This window comes from Ursus arctos, unplaced genomic scaffold (genome assembly GCF_023065955.2).
Source record: "Ursus arctos isolate Adak ecotype North America unplaced genomic scaffold, UrsArc2.0 scaffold_28, whole genome shotgun sequence".
Classification (NCBI taxonomy): domain Eukaryota; kingdom Metazoa; phylum Chordata; class Mammalia; order Carnivora; family Ursidae; genus Ursus; species Ursus arctos.
The window spans coordinates 33895287-33916202 of NW_026622963.1; the positions used below are offsets into that span (position 1 = coordinate 33895287).

A 20916-nucleotide genomic window follows, 5' to 3' on the forward strand; every position below is an offset into this window, starting at 1 on the left:
ACTGAAAAAGCTGAAGCAACCACAAGAGAGCTTTCGCAAACTTCCTTCACAACATGTATCCCCAGCAAATGCCCCAGTCTTCTCCTTCCTTGTGCTCTTACAGATGAACTTTCTCGGTTCCTGCCTGAGGCCAGTTTCTGGACTTGCGCACTAGATCCCCACCCCCGCCTATTCAAGGACATTGCTTCAGAGGTTCTCCCCTCTCCTTACACATCAGCTTTTCATCCTGTGCCGGTACGTTCCTATCAGCATAGACAGATGTTACTTCTCCTGTCTTTTCCTGACTCCACTTCCCCTGCCAGCTGCTGTTTGATTTCTCTGATCATCCTTGAAGCAAAACTTGAAAGAGTTCTCTATATTCGTCGCCTCCAGTTTTGCCCCACGCTACTCAAACTGTCCAACAAACCCAGCCACCACGATTCCTGCCGCACTAAATCCAGTGGTGTCGTCTCAGTCCCTTCCCTACTTGGCTTTGCGGCAGCACTGGAGCCGTGAGTACTCCCTCCTCCCTGAAATGGTTTCTGTATGGATTTTGCTTTTCCCCTTACCTTGCTAATTTTCTTTCTTGGTCTCCTTTTCTAGTCCCTCCTCTTCTCCTTAAACTCTTAATGTCTCAGGACTCAGTGGTTTGGTTTTCTTCTCTTTGGTATAACCTTATACCCCTGAAGATTTCATCTGCTCTTATGGCTCTGAATACCATCAGTATGCCAACCACTCCCAAACTGGCAGGTACCACAAGCCTCTTTTCAGAATTTCTGAATCTAACAGATACATCTAACTCGAAACACCCCAAACTGAACAGATCCGCCCTGCCAAACGGCCATCCCCAAGTCACACCACGCTCCAGCTGCTGCTCTGGCCTGCCATTTCCTTTCCCTAATGGACTCTTAGCCCTGCTCAGCTACACGGGCTCCCTTGCTATCCATCAAATGCACAGGCATGCCCCCCACACCTGGGGCCAAGAACGCCTACATCGAGGGAGGTGCTCAGCTCACTCCCTTTTCAAGCGTCCACTGCTTGGGGCTCTGCATCTCTGTTAGAAGCCTTCCCTGGGCCACTGCGCCTGATCCGGCAGCTTGCATCCCACCCACTACTCCTGGCTCCAACACTGCTGTGCTTCCCGTGCCCTGACATGGTTGGTACTCAGCCTCCCTTGGCCAGAATGGAAACCCCACAAGGGCAGGGATCTTCCTAGTTCGTTCAGTGATGCATCCCAATCTCTTAGAACAGGCCTGCCACACAGCAGACACTCAACATACATCTGTTAAACAAGAACTGACACTCATCAGCAACATCCGCAGGGCAGGGCGTGGGCGGTGGAATCTGCAGACCCCACCCTCTGCACTCACTAGTGCCGCAGACCTGTGACTGTGCTTATCACGCGGCATTACAATCATGTGAGTACGTGTATGTCCATCCCCCTCCAGTCTATGAACCGGCCCATAACATGTTCACTTCTAAGTCCCCAGCACCTTGCACACAATTTCAAATAATGTATCAAATGTGAAAATGCTCTGTAAACTGTAAAGCACAGAGACATTAAAACACAGAATTACCATGAAAGGTAAAATTAAGTACCTAATGATTGAATTTAACAAATTCTCAAGGTTATTTTTAGGACAGATGATAGCAAACTCATCTAGAGGCTATTACCATTAATTCTTTATAGTTTTTAAATAACCAATTTATAGTATAATGTAATTGACCTGATTCAAACACACAGTACACCAGTTATTATAACTCTTCAGAATGAGAACTTCAGATACATATTGGGATTGAATCTAAATATTCTACCTGCCCATGTTGGAACTTTTTGGATATCTACAGATCAATATTTCTGAAATATCTTATAGTACACATATATAACATCAATATTTTGGATAGGTCCAGGATATTTTTTCTAGGCTTCTAATTCGAAAGCTATTCCACAAAATTACTATTTAATGTTTCTATTCCAAATTACTACGGGGAGGGAGCCATCTTTCTCCAGTTCAATCCCTGAGGGCCCACTTATGGTAACCTAACTTGTATCTAACTTTGCTAAATTAAAGTCTTGGCAATTTCCTGAATTAAAAGGAATTTAAAACTTCCTTATTTTACCTTTGTTCTACAGCAATTATCACAAGAAACATCTGGGTATTTCTTACAAAAATCAGGATTAAATCCCTTTTCACCAAAGTAAGCCAAAAGCTGTATTCTCCTGCATTCTGTTATATTTTCACAGTAATGCACCATACTATACAAATTGTTGAAGTGAGTCTCTCTGGTATGATGGTTTCCTTCTTTTTCCACTAAAAGAGGAAAAGAACAAAGTAAAAATACTTATTAGAGTAGGAAAACAGAAGAAAATATCATAGAAATATTTAGAATAGATTCATTTAACTTTAAGTAGCAAATGAAATAAAATTACTAATAGTGTTATATATCAGTACGACATCATTCTATATTATGACCAACCATATATTTATGTTTATTCCTCAAATTTTCAGTTTTATAGGAATAAATGAAGATTGTCATCAGGAGTAGCTGAAATTTTTTTTCAAATCTTCATGATTCCCAATGATGAAGATTTGAATCAAATTTACTGTATTTATCAGACAAGCATGTCCTTAGCTGGATCCGAAGTTGGCACAGCAGGCACCTACGGCAGCGGGCCAGGCACCTCCCTGGGTATCTGGGGTGAAAGCAGTTAAGCCAGTGGTTCCAAAGCCGTGGGCCAAGGAGCCCTGGGGTGTTGCAATGAACTCACAGGGGTGTTGGCAGGGTATTTTATTTTTTTAAAGATTTAATTTATTTATTTGACAGAGATAGAGACAGTCAGCGAGAGAGGGAACACAAGCAGGGGGAGTGGGAGAGGAAGAAGCAGGTTCATAGCAGAGGAGCCTGATGTGGGGCTCGATCCCATAACGCTGGGATCACGCCCTGAGCTGAAGGCAGACGCTTAATGACTGCGCCACCCAGGCGCCCCTGGCAGGGTATTTTAAATTTAAGGGAAACACAGCAATATTTGAACACCACACTAACTGCTAGTTAGAGGTCATGGTGAGCTATACTCCTTCCAATGCCATCTTTGAGCAACTGAAGTTTTGGCAGTGGTTGTGATATATACAAGTACCTCCAGAAAATCCATGTGGAACAGGAAATAAGGGTGGCAGTGTCTAATCTAATTTCAAGGTTTGAGAATCACATGCGCATACTTTCCGTTTATAAGCAATCGAGGTTAGTTAAGAATGAGAATAAAATGTTTTTTTCTAGTTTATGAGCATTCTTTTTTTCAAAATGTTGTGTTTGAAACTTTAATGCTTACTGAATTATTTGGACCTAACTTAATATAGGTTCTGTTTAAAAACACAAATGGTCACGCTAAGTTTAAAAGCCTCATTTTTTTCACGGAGAATCTTTATTTTTTGAAAAGATTTTATTTATTTATTTGAGAGAGAGAGCACGAGGGGGGAAGGGTCTGAGGGAGAAGCAGACTCCCTGCTGAGCAGGGAGCCCGATGCGGGGCTCCATCTCAGGACGCTGGGATCATGACCAGAGCCAAAGGCAGACGCTTAAGCGACTGAGCCACCCAGGTGCCCTCAGAGATTTATCTTGGTAGAGTGCAAGGGACACAGACTTTGGGGGTCAGACAGACCTGGGCCCCGTCAGGGCTCTGCCACCTACTAGCTCTACATCTGCCGTGCTCTTGGGTGAAATGAGGAGAGTTACAGTAGTGCCTCACAGGCTGTGAAGACTGGATGAAGGGACATAATCAAGCAGTTAGCACATACAGCAGGTACTAAGCAATGTCATCTATCAGCATTGCTACCACTGTACTCCCCCCCCACTTCTACCTGCTGCTGCTGCTCATTAGTGCTCTTGGGGGCAAGTTACAAAACCCTGAAGTTCCCTTTTTACCGTGGGATGATCTCTACTTCAAAAGCTAGGGATTATGGGCACAAAAGGTGACCCGATATTTGGCACAGTGCCTGGTAAGTGTCATATCCCATGTGTAGTATTTCTGGAAAGATCCATTCAAAAGTGGTCTCAAAATAGCAAATTTAGGGGCGCCTGGGTGGCACGGCGGTTAGGCATCTGCCTTCGGCTCAGGGCGTGATCCCGGCGTTGTGGGATCGAGCCCCACATCAGGCTCCTCCACTATGAGCCTGCTTCTTCCTCTCCCACTCCCCCTGCTTGTGTTCCCTCTCTCGCTGGCTGTCTCTATCTCTGTCAAATAAATAAATAAAATCTTTAAAAAAAAATAGCAAATTTATTTAGGAAGTGTATTTAACTATCACAGCTTAGTAGAAAAATGGGCAAAGGGCAAAATAAGATTCTAAAATATGGGGGCGCCTGGGTGGCACAGCGGTTAAGCGTCTGCCTTCGGCTCAGGGCGTGATCCCGGCATTCTGGGATCGAGCCCCACATCAGGCTCCTCTGCTATGAGACTGCTTCTTCCTCTCCCACTCCCCCTGCTTGTGTTCCCTCTCTCGCTGGCCGTCTCTATCTCTGTCAAATAAATAAATAAAATCTTAAAAAAAAAAAAAAAAGATTCTAAAATATGTATTCACTTTGACCTGGCAAGTCTAAGTCTGGAAATTTTATCCTATATAGACAATTGCACAAATGCCCAAAGATACCCATAAAAGATGCTCAATACTGCACTGCTGATAACGGTGAAAAACAATAAACAGTCTAGGTTTCTATTCCAGGAGGACTGGTTAAATAGACACGGAATTCTATGTAGTCGAACTACATGTATCAATTGGAGTCATAATTACATCCTACTGTAGACTGAAAACATACAAAAAGACGTATAATATAATCCCAAGCACAAATGCCAAAATCTATGCATTTGGCAGGGGTAAGCAGCACATATAAGATCCTGCTTCGCTCTGATGGGGGAGTGGAGGGCTGAGGTAGGAGAGGGATATATGGGGGGGTTTATTCCCTAACCCAGTGGTATGTGAGGATTTGTTATTTTTCCCATCCTACCTTTCTGCATGTTTGAAATATGTGTTACATGCAAGGACGCACGCAGAGGTTGGATCTGGAAGGATACGCAGGAAGCCAACAGCTGGAGTTATTTCCTAGGGCAGGACTGTATGCAAGGCATGGTTTGGGCATTTTCTGCCATGTATATGTCTGTATACACACGTCTGTACCATTTGAATTTTACATGACAAGCATGTAATACTTCTATAACGATTTAAAGAAACTGGAGCAAAACCACCACCATGGCAGGAGCAGGCTCCATCGGGAGACTAAAGAGGATAGGGGCTTAGCTCACTCAGTATGAGTCTCTTCAGCCGGGTCACATCGTGATAGGTATAGAACAGCAGGCAGTGCGATATCTCCCCATCTCTCCCAGCTCTGCCGGATTCCTGGTAGTAGCCCTCCACAGATTTAGGGAGAGACGCGTGGATCACGAACCGCACGTCGGGTTTGTCAATCCCCATTCCGAATGCTATTGTTGCACAGATAACCTGATGAAAGAGCACAAGCCTCTTAGACTCATAATAGATGGAAAGGAACATTTTAGTACCACGCGCCTCTAAAAGCTCTACCTTCTATTTTAAAGTGTACTCTATATAGCAATCTAATACCTTCACTTAGTCCCGTTATTTAGCATGACAAATGTGAGATCTTCCTATTGATAATTTGCAATTCTATGAAGACCTGAGAAGGTAGAGAGGAGCTCGTGGTGGCAGGCACTTTCTCGTGTGACTTGGCGTTTTCATGGAAGGGGCCAGAATCAAGAGCCGTCTGTCTTGGTGGGCTGCCACTGCTTCCTCTCTTCCATTTCTGATATGAAGGCATGAGGGTGCTGTCCACATGGCCATGACATCCAGCTCCACGGTCATGGACGAGCTCCCACACGTTACCTCTGCCAGCTTCTCTGATGCTTGGAGCAATGGCATTGTCACCTGCCACCATGCTTACCGTCCCTGTTCCCAGGGGGAGCAGCTGATGGATCACACGCCAGCTCCTTTTCCTCAACAGCTAATTTCAAAGTTAAAAACTTGAGAAATTCTTATTGGAACTCACGTGGGTAAAAGTCTGAGAGGTGTTTATACTAGAAAAAAAAGACTGGAGACTGTGGATCTTGGCCTATGCATATTACTTAGGACAAGCAAGGTGACAGTTAAATTTCAGGAGCTTCATAAATCCTCTTTTAGTTAAAAAAAAAATCATTTTCTAGAATATCCATTTCAGTTACAAATGTAGGACTTATTAACCCAGACAAAAACATTACATTTCCAGGCAAGATTATATTATACAAATAAAGCTGCAAGACTTTTTTTTTTTTTTTAACTCCCAAGAAAATAAATAGCGGCTGCAAGAACAGTATTTCAAAAGCAACTGCACTACCTGGCAGCCAGACTGAGGCTGAGGATGTGGTGTCGGTGTCTGCGCACCAGAGCAAGCAAGTCAGGCTGCGGAGAACGTGGCCACGAATGGGAGCGCTCGGGGGCACCTCAGCTACAGCCCGTCAGCCCTCTCATTGTATGGCACTTTGATGGAAGGGAAGTGTCCTTGAAAAGAGAAAGTCTGCTGGAGCCTCTAGTGGTGGAGAGCAGGTGGAGAGGCTGCGCAGGGAGGTGTAGCCGCCCGCGGGCTGCAGCGTTCTGAGAAGGGGCGGGGGGGGGGGGGGGGGGCGTGCGGCTCACCAGGTCGAGTGGGCTCCCGGTGAGGCAACCCCAACGCCAACTCCCCCCTGAAAGCCTTTACTTCGAGTCACTGGGAAGACTGGCTTAGTCGAACTGTTACTTCCTTATTTCTGTGTTGCTTTCGAAACTTCACACTATAATAATTTCTTTGTGAGGAAAAACAATGAAGTTTTATTCTATCTTACAAATCTAACAAGATCAAGGTTGTCCAGTGATTGTATAATTATACCTTGACTGTGAGGATTAGCTAGACTGAAAACAGAAAAAAAACTCATCCATTTTTTTAAACTACAGTTTTGATTAAGGTGTTTTATATACATGTATACAGATACATATATGTGTGCACGGGTACTGTAGAATACTTATACTATACATAGAGATTTAAAGAACTTGAAAAGAATTGGCTTTTTTCTCATCTATTTTTCTTTTTCTTTTTTTTTTTAAGATTTATTTATTTATTTATTTGTTTATTTATTAGACAGAGAGAGACAGCCAGCGAGAGGGAACACAAGCAGGGGGAGTGGGAGAGGAAGAAGCAGGCTCCCAGCAGAGGAGCCCGATGCGGGGCTCGATCCCACAACGCCGGGATCACGCCCTGAGCCGAAGGCAGACACTTAATGACTGAGCCGCCCAGGCGCCCCCTCATCTATTTTTCTATTCAATTTTTTAAACAGATTTATTGATTTATCTGAGAGAGCGAGAGAGAGCAGTGGGGAGGGGCAGAGGGTGAGAGAGTCTCAAGCAGACTCTGGACTGAGTGCAGAGCACAATGTGGGGCTCGACCCCAAGACCTTGAGATCACGACCCGAGCCAAAACCAAGAGTCAGACGCTTGACTGTGCCACCCAGGCGCCCCTCAATTTTCTTTTTTATGGTTGAGATTTTACATTTTTAGGTTCTATTTCTCTCTACACTTCTCCATCACTGACATCTGAACATTTTCATATCATTATGAAATTCTTCATAAACTATTTTCAAGCCCAGGAATGCAGTATGATGTACCCAGTTGCTCTCTTAGGACATTTAGGCTACTTACTATTAAAAATAACACTACCATACAGTCAATGATACTGTAATAACTCTGTATGGTGGTAAGTGGTTAGTAGAATTACTGTGGTGAGCACTGTGTATCGTATAGACTTGTCGAATCACTGTGTTGTACGCCTGGAAGCAATATAATACGGTATACATCAGCTATACTTCAATTAAAAAAAAACCATAAACAAACACTGATGTAAATTCCACACATGCGTTTCAGATCTGAGGCTCCCGTAACAGTCTGCCATATTCTTTTCCAGAAAGGCTCTCAGGAGCGTTGCAGGAAATCACCTCTTATAGCACTGTCCCCAACAGTTAATAAAAGTTTGCTAATACAAGAGGTGAAAATGGTCTCTCACTCTTTTAAGTTTGGATTCCTTTAATAATTAGCAAAGTTGCACTTTAAAAAGCAATTCTACTTAGCCTTTTGTGGCTCCTTCTTTTCGATGTCTCTTGACAGCCTGGGGTAATTTACTATTTGAGACTCATGTTTTCCTTTATCAACGCTCTGGGATGTTTTAGTTGTAGAAGACATTATTTCCCTAGTTGTTCATTACTTGCTATTGCCTTTAATTTTGTTCATTGATACAGAAGTGTTTAGTTATTTAGATTTTTAATCATTTTTAGCAATTACTTCTTTGAGATCTTCTTAAGCCTGGGTTCTCTTCCAGCCAGAGTTCATACATTTAAAATAACAATACCTTTATTTACCTATAATTAATTTTGATAGGAAGATCCAAAATGATTCCCCCCAGCAGGTAAGCGGTACCACTGGTTGGATTATCCTCCTTTCCTCATTAATTTTCAATATCATCCTTGCCACATATTGTTTTTATAGGTTTTCTTTTTTTTTTTTTTAAGATTTATTAATTTATTTTGGCAGGGGAGGGGCAGAGGGAGAATCTCAAGCAGACTCTGCCCTGAGCACGGAGCCCCACATGGGGCTTGATCTCACGACCCTGAGATCATGACCTGAGCCAAAACCAAGAGTTGGATGCTCAACCAACTGAGCCACCTGGCACTCTGTTTTACATGCTTTTTAGTCTAATTCAGGATTTCTGTGTCACTGATCTGTCTATAATGTATTGCAAAGCCAGTGTTCAGGTGTTTTCATTTTCTTGCCACATTCTTTCAGTTATTTTAACTTGAATATTCTTCCAGGCAAACTTTAGAAAAGTTTATCGAAGGAAAAAAAAAAAAAAACACCGGAATTTTGCTTGGTTAAATATACAAATTAGGGAAGACTGGCAACTGTGATTACTTGAGTGAAGATAAGCTGGTGATGCGTTTCTGGACCTGACATATCCGAAAGTGCCTTTCTGTTGTGCCCAACATCTGTGACAGTGAGCTGGCTGTGAAATCCTTCAGTCCCAAGCTTCCCTCCTTTGATTCTGAGGACAGTGTGTTCCTGCTTTTGCTATTCAGTGAAATAGTCTCAGGCCTGCCAGCTCTTTGTAGAGCACCCTACCTCTGCATCTTTGTGAATATAATTTCTTTTAGCTCTTTGTAAATCAAAGTGGTGAACTATGTCTACGTGTAAGTTTTCCCCCAGCAACTTTGAGATAATGCTTTTAAATTTGTTAAATATTTGTTATGTATTCTTTTAGAGTACATCTGACTACTGTATCTCCTTCAGCCTTCCTCATTTCCTCCTTGGATACACTGATTATTCTTAGGCTGACATTTTCAAGTTATTCACCACCTCACTGATGCAGATGTCTGCACTGAATCAAACCATTTGTGTCTTGATACATGATTCTACTTGTTTTGCCTTTCGTCCATTTTCTTATCTAGATAAATTGCATTTTTACTTGTGCCTTCATCTCAGCCTGTGATCTTCTTATGGCAAAGTATTTCTAGTTCATATATGTCCAGTATACTGACATCTTTCCAAGGACACTAGGCTAATATCCTCTAAGATTTTCTTCTGTTTTCCATTACAAAATAATTTTGAAAGATATTTTTCCTTTGAACCTTTGGGGTAATTTCTCTTTTTGTGAACTGAAAACTTAATAGGCTAAAAAAAAAAAATTTAGTCATTTTTCTCCAATTCATCCCTGTATTTAGAGAGATCTATCCAACAAGGCTGGCACCTGCCACTGTACAGGATGCCTAGAGCGTTCTTAGCTTCTTCCCTCTTGATCCACTTGGGTGACAAATCTGTCATCTCAGAAATCTCAACACAATTAGTTATTAGGGAAATGTAAGTTTAAATCACAGTGAGATGCCACTTCACATCCCCTAGGATAGATATAGTTAAAAAAAAAAAAAAAGACAGAGACACTGGAACCTCCCACATCACTGGTGGAAATGTAAAATTCTGTAGCTGCTTTGGAAAACAGTTTGGTAATTCTTCAAAAAGTTAAACACAGAGTTACCATATGACTAAGCAATTCCACTCCTCAGTATCTACCCAAGAGAACTGAAAACATGTTCATACAAAAACATGTACACAGATGTTCACAGAAGCATTATTCACAATAGCCAGAAAGTGGGTGCAACTAAATGTCTACCAACTGATGAATGGGTAACAAACTAGGATGCATCTATACAATGGAATGTTTCCTGGTGTACAAAAAGAAATAAAGTATTGATACATGCTACAACAAGATACACAGTGTCTTGAAAACATTACGCTAAATAAGAGAAATCAGTCACAAAAGAATATATACCATATAATTTCATTTATATGAAATGTCCAGAGTAGGAAAATCTATAGAGACAGATTAGCAGTGGTTCCATTCGTGGTTGCCAGGGACTGGGGAGTGGCTGCTGAAGAGTATGGAGTTTCTTTTTGGGATGATGAAATATTCTGGAATTAGTGGTGATGCTTGCACAACCTTGTGAATATAGTAAAAACTACTGACTTGTAAACTTTGAAAGGGCGAATTTTATGGTACGTAAATTACAACTGAATAAAAAAAATTTTTTTAATTTAAGAAAGAAAAAGCAACTTAAGTCTCAAGAAGATCCGTTTTTAAATTTCAGGCCTATTTTGATCTTATTTTGGTGCCTGAAATCTTTAAAGTAAAAACAACTTTCATCCGGCATGTGCAAGTTTGTTCGTATACTGTAAAAAATTATTTCCTTTATTTGTTTATTTAACAAAATGTTACCTGGCAGCCATCCTGATTAATCCACTTGTGCTGTACTTCGTCCCTGGCAGAATCACTGAGGCCGGCGTGATAAGCAAGAGCAGCCAGACCATCTTTCTGTAGAGTGTCAGCCATGGTGTCACATTCTCGCCTGGAGAGGCAGTAGATTATCCCAGAGTCATCTGCCAGGAAACAAAACGGTATTCAGATGTGAGAGCTTTTGACATAAATAACAACACAATTTTCATTATGTTCTTTTTTTTCTTTTAAGTAGGCCCCACAGCCAGCGTGGGGCCCATTGTAGGGCTTGAACCCACGACCTCAAGATCAAGCCACAAACCGAAATCCAAGAGTGGGATGCTCAACGAACTGAGCCACCCAAGTGCCCCTCCTTATGTTCCTAGAAATACACAAACTGTAAGCAGACCTCCATAGTCTTCTTATGGGGGGGGGTGTGTCACATTGATAGAGTAAGTCAAGCAAGGAGTTCACGTGTACTGGAAATCACAAGATGTGACCTTTTGTTCCGTCCCCCGAATGACTCCTGAGGTGGGCCTGGAGGACTCGGGGCTCTACTTCACACGGGCTATAAACTGGGAGGACACCCTCACTCAAACGCTGGGGAAAGCGGGTAGCAGGACATAGCAGCCTTAGAAATGCTTCTAGCTTTTGATTCAGTTTCCATCTAGGAAACTAATCTAGGAAATAAAGTGGTACAAGGACTTCTGTGAAAAGTTTTGTTCCTCCCTTTGAAAATTAGGAAAATTTTAATAGCCAACATTAGGAAATTAAGAAAGGACATTATGGAATAAGATATACTGAAACTTTTCAGTGATTTTTAAGTTTAAAAAAAAAACCACGAAAATACTCAAGATATAAAACAGGTTAAGGGCAGAAAAACTGTAGATACAGTACGCTCATGGAAAGAACAATGCACACAGCAATCGCTGGAAGGAAATAAACCCCGAACGGTAACTGTGACTTGTCCTGAGGTAAGTGTTGTCTTTCGCTTCTTTCTTCTTGTTGCTTTCTCGGTTTTCTTCAGTGAGCAGATATTATATGTACTGTTTTGAGAATCACAAAATGAAAGGTATAAAAGAAAAAGTCCTCTCTCCGTGGCAGAGCGAAAGGTATGGACAGACACGCTAACTCTATGTTCTGCGCCTGGGAGAAGGAGGCCGGGGAGGGAGACCGTGGAAGACTTCTTGGTCTATCCTTGCATTGTCTAATTTGTTCAAACAAACACATATACTAATTTTTTTAAGATTTCATTTTATTTTTTAAAGTGATCTCTAGGGTTCCTGGGTGGCTCAGTTGGTTAAGCATCTGCCTTCAGCTTTGGTCATGATCCCAGGGTCCTGAGATCGAGTCCCACATCTGGCTCCCTGCTCAGCAGGAAGTCTGCTTCTCCTCTGCCTCTCCCCCCTGCTTGTGCTCTCGTTCTCTCTCTCTAATGCTCTCTCTCTCTCCCAAATAAATAAAATCTGGAAAAAAAAAAAGTGATCTCTACACCCAATGTGGGGCTCGAATTCACAACCCCAAGATCAAGAGTCGTTTGCTCCCACAGAGCCAGCCAGGCGCCTTGCAAACATGTATACTAGTTTTTAAAAAATGAAACCGAGGTGGTTAACAGCAACAATTCTCTATGGGAAAGTAGAAAAGGGGTTACATGGAAAACTACCAGGCATTTCAGGATCTCGTTTTAGTTAACAGAACTCAGAGGCACTCTTGGGAGAAGGCCCTAACACAGAAAGTGGTGTAATTCATACCAACAGAAGCCAGAGGAGAGACACTGAAACCGCGAATTATAACACGGTGTGTAGGAGGGAATATTTCATATACTTTTTCTTAGGGTTAATTGTTATCAAACCAAATGCGATTTTATAATTTCCAGGATTGAGACAGTTGCAATATTCTGTTCTATAAATAGCTAGCTAGTGCTATTATAACGAGAAAAGAAATGTTTAATATGCACAACGATATATTCCACTGTGGTACTAAAAAGACATTTATTATTTCTAGACATAATCTGTCACATGGCTATACTCACATGGGTGATGCTTTCTGATCCACTCTAAGCAATCAAATGCCACCTTCTTGGGTTTTTTCGGTAACACGTAGTATTTCAGATTATGTCTGTTAAAGCTCATGCTGAACCTAGAAGTCCCAAACACAGAAGTTTGTTATTATAAGAAAATAGAGTTTTAGCCACCTTCACACACTAAACACTGATTTCCACTATGCCAACCTAATCATCAAGCTGTCTCAAGCGGAATGTGGTCACTGGCAGCTTGCATAACAGAACCCTGGAATGAAGTCAGGTGAAGGGTTTGCGGACAGAGCGTGGATAAGGAGCAATGTCTGCGGATGAGATGACACGGAATCAGGAGGGCTGTAGAAGAGAACACGTAGAGAAGACAGGTGAGTCAGGGGCCCAGTCGCCAGGACGAGGTTGAGGATAAGCAGAGGCAGATAAAACATTATTTAAAAGATTAAGAAAATCAGAGAAAACCCACATTTTTAGGCCACCAGTGTTCCCAGGTTTAGAGGGTGCACAAGAGGAGCTGATGGCAGAGCAGCAGCAGGAGCTCACGCCCTACACATCATAGGTCACCGTCCTCTGCTCTGCGCCCCAAAGGGGATGTGGTTGCCTTGGAGACAGACACACTCTCCCTTTGCTGGCCCTTTGCTCTTGGTGGCCCACTTCCTCTCTCCCGCTTCCTTAGGGAGCTTTTCTCCATTCTCTCCTCTCTTGTATTTCAGTCCCTTCTGTGAATTCTTCCCTTTTGTTGGAGTATGTTGTGTAGGACCACCAATCCTAAAAGCAGCAGAAGCTTCCTCTGGACCCTATACTCCACTGCGGCTGGCACCTCCCCTCTTTCTTTCCCTCCCATGGCAAGTTTCTCAGAGGTCACTTAACACCCCCAACCAACCATACATCCAATTTCAACTCTCGATATCTCCATTCTGGTTTTTTGCCATTACCATTCTACCAAAACTGTTCTATCTAGGCTTTTGAAACTAAATAGGGGCACCTGGGTGGCTCAGTCAGTTAAGTGTCAGCCTTTGGCTCAGGTCATGATTCCAGGGTCCTGGGATTGAGCCCCATGGGGGGCTCCTTGCTCAGCGGGGAGCCTGCTTCTCCTTCTCCCTCTGCCTGCCACTCTGCCTACTTGTGCTCTCTCTCTCTGTTTGTCAAATACATAATATCTTTATTTTAAAAAAAGCTAAAGAAAGATGAGGAGATTGTTACGGGGTCCTGGCTCTGCAGGGACCCCCACTACCCTAGGTTCTGTTCTGACATCTGCAGGAAGGAGAGGTAACCCTGCGGGACAGTTAAGGTTAGAGCATAAAGACATGTCAGTGCCTGTCCTGATGGAAGAAAAGAAAGACTGTAACTGTAATAACCCATGGTTAAGGAGGGTACCTACGTACAGGGAGTGGGGATCAGAGGGAAGGAAGATGGTGAATAAAACCACTGGCTTTCTGAGATGCCCTTCAACAGATGACTGGATTAAGAAGTTGTGGTCCATATATACAATGGAATATTACTCAGCTATCAGAAAGAACGAGTTCTCAACATTTGCTACAACATGGACGGCACTGGAGGAGATAATGCTAAGTGAAATAAGTCAAGCAGAGAAGGACAACTATCATATGATTTCTCTCATCTATGGAACATAAGAACTAGGATGATCGGTAGGGGAAGAAAGGGATAAAGAAAGGGGGGGTAATCAGAAGGGGGAATGAAGCATGAGAGACTATGGACTATGAGAAACAAACTGAGGACTTCAGAGGGGAGGGGGGTGGGGGAATGGGATAGGCCGGTGATGGGTAGTAAGGAGGGCACGTATTGCATGGTGCACTGGGTGTTATACGCAACTAATGAATCATCGAGCCTTACATCGGAAACCGGGGATGTACTGTATGGTGACTAACATAATATAATAAAAAATCATTAAAAACAAAAAAAACAAAAAAAACAAAAAACCACTGGCTTTCTGTCTTTGTACCTGAATCCAAGGTGGCTGGGTCCAGGTTTTGCTGCCAGTGGTAGGATAAACTCATTTGATTTGAGGACAGAAGAATGCCTTGTATGTGGAGGGCAGCCATACGTGTGAAGGGACTGCTACGCAGGTAAGGTGGCGGCACAACAGGCAGTGGCCCCCTTCCCTCCGTGTGCAGTGTGCACATGGGTCTTTGTCCACCTCACTCTCGCTGACCTCTCCGTCACCCTGTGTTGCTGGCTGTCCTCACAGAAACCCCCTACGAGCACTGACCAGTTCACAGTCCAGGGACTTGCCCCCCTTGCTCCTCTAATTTGTCTCCTTGTCTTCTTCCTCTGCTTACTCCTTAAGTGGGGACCACTCCCCAGCGTCCAGCTTTTCTTTTCTCCCCCATGTCACCTTCTTCGGGGACCTCACTCACCGCTTTGAGCAGCACCCCGTGTGGTCCCCACATACCCCAACTTCTGCCCCCTGCTTAGCCTTAGCGTTCCAAACCACAGTCCAACTTCTTTTTAAATCAGTGGTCTAAAACTGGGGTATGCATACCCCAGGGGTTCACAAAGACTTCCTAATGGTACACGAGCAAAGACAACTATAAAGGAATCAATCTGCAGATCCTTCATTTTCATGTGTACTTTTTCCCAGAAGACTGATCTGAGAGTGCTCCTGCAGTCCAGACATCCTGCTTGTCAGCCCTGCCCCGCCTCTCCCTTTTACAACTGTCCCCTCACTTTCTAAACACAAAGAAACCCTACTTTTTCACCCATTCTGAACCTCACAACCGAGCACTGGTCTGGCAGTAAAAGCCTCCAGGACACCACACAGAACAAACTGAATACAGTATGCATGCAGCTGTTTTCTTTCTTCCTTCCTTCCTTCCTTCCTTCCTTCCTTCCTTCCTTCCTTCTTTCTTTCCTTTTCTTTCTTCTTTTTTTTTTTTTTTTTTTTTTTGAGAGAGAGGGGGGGGGCGCCTGGGTGGCTTAGTCGGTTAAGCGTCCGACTCTTGATTTCGGCTGAGGTCATGATCTCAGAGTCATGGGATCGAGCCCTGTGTCAGGCTCTATGCTCAGCGCTGAGCCCGCTTGTCCTTCTCCCTCTGCTCCTCCCCCCACGTGCTCTTTATCTCTTAAATAAATAAACAAAATCTTTAAAAAGAGAGTGTGTGTGCACAAGCAGGGGTGGGGGGGGAGGAAGAGAGAATCTTAAGCAGGCTCCACGCTCAGTGTGGAGCCCAATGCTGGGCTCGATTCCACGACCCTGAGATCATGACCTGAGCCAAAATCAAGAGTCCAATGCTCAACCGAGTGAGCCACCTAGGCGCCCCTGAAACTTTCTTTAATCAAAGTACCAGAAACCCTTGGTAGGGCTTCCTGTCTTGTATGGGTTTTACATATTCCTGTTGGGAGTAACGTGTGACATGAGGAATGAAGTATGCTGGCCCTTGCCGGGATATTCTGATTTCAGATCCATCAAGAGCAAAGTGGTGGGAGTGGAGCTATTTTCACTTACGATGCTGCTACTTGCGTTGCTGGCTACTGTCACAGAATACCTTGCTCTAAGAGTCTTGCGAGACGTCTGTCAACCAATACTTTGAAACCGTCCCTCTTATGCTATTTATATGCACAAAACACTGAGAGCTCTTTTCTGGGGCTGGAAATGGCAGAGGAAGATGTAGTGGACTGTAGCAAGGAAAGGCAGTAGGTAAAAGACTGCTCCGTCTGTGGACTATTTCGATCAATTATTCTCAATTATTTACAATCACTGCCGCAGCAAAGGAAACCATAGTCTTGAGAGAATGATGGTAAAAAAAGAACCGCCCAAGTGTACAAATGATGTAGATGGGCTGAGGTTGGGAATGGTGCAGGAGTCTCTCTACCCACACGGATGCTGAAATGACTATAGACAAGAATAACCTTGTTACCTTTCCCTACATTTTACACTATGCTTTAATTTCAGAACAATGTTTTACGTCTTAAAAAAAAAAAGGTCTGGGTCAAAAAAGAGACAATAGCATGTGCAGGTGGCCTGAGAAGCCACGACTCTGCTGGTGGGAATGGGAAATGGTACGGCTCCCTTGGAAAACAGCCTGGCAGTTCTGCAGAAGGTGTAAAATAAGAGTCACCCTCCAAGTGCGCACTTCCACTCCTGTGTGCACACCCACGAGAAAGGAAAACAGGTCCACACAAAAACCTGTGTGTGAACATATATTTTAGCATTAGTCATAAGAGCCAAAAATGGAAAACAACTCCAATATTCACCAATAAATAAAATGGGCCACACCCATACAATGGAATATTATTCAGCAATAAACTTTGAAAACATCATGTTAAGTAAAAGAAGCCGGTTATAGAAGAACATGGATCGGATGATTTCATTTGTATGAGATATCTAAAATAGGCAAGTCTAGAAACAGAGGTGGATTAGTGGTTGCCGTGGGCAGGCAGGGGTGTGGGGGAGGGGGAGTGACTACTATTGGATGTGGGTGTTTTTGCAGGGTGAGGAAGATGTTCTAAAATTGATTGTGGTGATGGCTGCACAATGCACTAAAACCCACTGAATTGTACACTTTATTTATATATTTTTTAAAAGGTTTTATTCATTTATTTGACAGAGAGAGAGAGAGAGTGAGAGAGGGAACATAAGCAGGGGGAGTGGGAGAGGGAGCCTGATGCGCGGCTCGAGCCCAGGACCCTGGGATCATGACCTGAGCCAAAGGCAGATGCCCAACAACGGAGCCACCCAGGCGCCCCTGAATTGTACACTTTAAACAGGTGAATTGTATGGTATGTGGATTACATCTCAATAAAGCAGTTATCAAAAACTGGCACAAAATCTGAAAAAAAATTTTAAAAACCTTAGAAATGTTAACTGATTAACTTAGTCAAACAAATTACTAAAAATAATAAACTGACATGAGATTAGGAAATAAAGTTGCTGATCTCAAACTCAAAACCACAACAGACATCTCTACTGCAAAAGACCCAAACCCACTAAGAGCAGCTTGTACACAATTTGCTACGCTGAGAACGTTAACAGTTGCTTTTAAGTTTGTTTACCCGGTCTGTTGGAAAATGGGATGCTTGGAATTACCACATATTCTAGTCAGAGACAGGTCCCACCAACTGATGATTGTATAAACGAACACGGAATGCCCAAACAGTGGAAGATTATTTGGCCAGTACTGATACATGTGGCAGCATGGATGAGCTTTGACAAGACTCCGCTCGGGGAAAGCCGATGGGCACACAAGAGAAGGGGAGCATGGGGGGGGGGCGACTGCTAATGAATACCAGGTTTCTTTTTGGGGTGATGAAGATGTTCTATGCTTAGATCTGGGGGATGGTTATGTAACTCTGTGAAAAGACAACCCCCCCCAAAGGCTAACCTTTAAATGGGTGAATTTTATGATGTGTCAATTATCTCTTTTTTTATTTATTTTATTTTATTTTATTTTATTTTATTTTATTTTATTTTAAGTAGGCTCTACACCCAATGTGGGGCTTGACTCACTACCTGGAGATCAAGGGTCTAACGTTTTACCGATTAAGCCAGCCAGGCATCCCAATTATATCTCAATAAAGATCTTAATTTTTTTTAAAAAGCTTGAGACTCCACTGTATCTTCTCTAAGGGAGTACTGCATCAGCGGATATTAACATGGGAACTATCATTAGGTCCAGGGTGTCAAACTCGTGTCATTTTAAGTGACGTGTCAGGAAATGGAATCAATTTGTGCTCAGCTTGTGTTGCTTTTGAAACTGAGACAGTTGTCATGGGGATGTGTACTAAACAGTTTATGCGGATTGAGAAACAAAGTCAGAATTTTCCTTTTAAATAAATGAAAGTAAGTTGAATTTAGGTGATGGGTTTGGCAATGAACTCTGGCTTTGCCAACCAGCTCATATAGTAGTCATGTCCCAGTATTTGAAAGAGCTAACTGGTAGCCACAAAATTTTGATAAAACTATTATTTAAAAACATATCCCGCAATAAAAATACCTGTCAAAAATATATTAGAAAAGGTGTACTGTAACTAACAGCATTTTGATTTCCCAACTCTTCCAAATATAATGGATACAAGATTCATTTCAGTGAAAGAGGAACAAGAATATTGATTGATTGATTGATTGATTGACTGGAGGGGGAGGGGCAGAGGAAGAGGGAGAGAGAATCTCAAGCAGGCTGCATGCCTGGTGCAGAGCCTGACGTGGGGCTCAATCTCATAACCCTGAGATCATGACCTGAGCCAAAACCAAGAGCTGGATGCTTAACCGACTGAGCCACCCAGGCACCCCAGGAACAAGAATACTTAATGGTCATTAGATAAGTCTGGGTAAAGTATTTTTTTTATACCATGTTTCCCAGAAAAAGTAAAGTGAGTAACTAATGATCTGACTTATTTTGCCACTCAAATAGTTTATAATTCTTTGCTTTCCGCAAAATTTAAAGGACTTAAGTTGAGCCGTCAACTGACACATCATTAAAAATAATTTTTGATGACAGATCATTATGTAATTTTGGCATATACGTCAGAAAAAATTCAGATAATTGAGTGTTACTGCTATAATAAAATGCTTTCCATTCCCATCTACATGTTTATGTGAGCAATGGTTCTCAATGGTTACATCTATAAAAATAAGAAATATGAACTGTCTCGATTTGGCCATGGAAGCATCAGCTAATTGAAAAGAAGTCCTAGCTCATTAAATTACACATTCCCAATCAAAATGTATGCTTAAAATTTGAAAAATATGGTTAAACTATTTCAATCAGTTATATATAACTAATGATTATAATAATTCAATCTGGAAGAAAATTTTGGTATGGGAAATCTAAAAACAACTTTTAATTTATATACTAATTTTTCTTGCAGGTAAGTATGATAGAGTAAGCAACAAGACTTCATGGATAAAAATATATTACCTTAGGATAAAAATCTGTGGGGAAACTGAAAGAGAATAGGAGTTCAAAGAGAAAAAGGGAAGATGTAAAATATCTGTTAAAGAAATTTTTGAAGGTATTTAAAGTTAAAAAAAAATTTTTTTTAAGATTTTTTATTTATTTATGTGACAGAGAGACAGCCAGCAAGAGAGGGAACACAAGCAGGGGGAGTGGGAGAGGAAGAAGCAGGCTCCCAGCGGAGGAGCCCGATGTGGGACTCGATCCCGGAACGCCGGGATCACGCCCTGAGCCGAAGGCAGACGCTTAACGACTGCGCTACCCAGGCGCCCCTAAAGTTAAAAAATTTTAATGTGTTTTTTAAGTGAGTGAAAGTAGGTACAAAATTGGTATTATATTTATATTCTACTGGATACATTTAAAAGGGCTAGGTAACAATTTTATTCAAAAATGTTATTTACAACAGACCACATTCTCTTTATTTAAAACTCATGCTGAAAAATTTCTGGTGTCAGGTTAGAAATACACAAGTGGTATAGTTTTCCAAAATTCTTTCAGGAGGCCCATATGGTCAAAGAAAATTTATGAAGACTGAGACCATGACCATCCCTACCCACCCCTTAAACATCTCCCACACCACAGATCTAAAAATCAAACTCATTGCCCACCCTCCACCCCTGCTCCTCTCCTGCACGTCCAGTTACGGTCAGTGGTGCTGGTCACCCGCACCAGAAACCAGTATAAACTTCCATGAGATCCGCCTTTCTTACGCCATCGGCTGCCAGTCTTACTGATTCAACTGTGCTTTCCCCCGACACTGTCCTGCGTCCTCTGCTGCTGCTGCCACCATCAACACCTCTCTCCTAGAACGCTACAGTGGGCTTCCTGGGAGCCTCGTGTGGCCTTTGAGCTCTCATTCCTCAGCTCCACCTTCTGTTCCACTGACAGGGTGATCATTCTACCGCAGGGTTCAGGTCAAGCCACTTCCCAGGTCAAGCTGCCCACAGAAGTCCAAATACTTCATCATAGCGAAACGCAAGATCCCCGCGATCGGGCTTCAAGCCGCCTCCCCAGGGCCAGCCCTTCTCCAGGTCTCCCCACTCATCCCACGGATTACTCTCTGTTCCTTGGAACCAACTTGTACTTTGAGGCCTGAAACTTCAGCCCTGAATTGTGAGTGAAAGAGCTATTCTCACGTCACACCCACTGGGATGAGTATCATCAAAA

At 42.7% G+C, this 20916-nt stretch overlaps 1 protein-coding gene across 4 annotated transcripts in view; it reads right to left on the bottom strand.

Moving 5' to 3' along the window:
- BLM (BLM RecQ like helicase) overlaps positions 1-20916 on the bottom strand; it is an 85861-nt gene that overhangs the window by 17546 nt on the left and 47399 nt on the right. For all 4 annotated transcript variants that reach the window (XM_026510506.4, XM_057303735.1, XM_057303738.1 and 1 more), the window contains 4 exons: positions 12836-12942; positions 10807-10967; positions 5273-5468; positions 2101-2291 (listed from right to left, as the gene is read on the bottom strand). In XM_026510506.4, coding sequence (XP_026366291.1) covers positions 2101-2291; positions 5273-5468; positions 10807-10967; positions 12836-12942 — 655 coding nt within the window. The remainder of the gene's footprint in view (positions 1-2100; positions 2292-5272; positions 5469-10806; positions 10968-12835; positions 12943-20916) is intronic.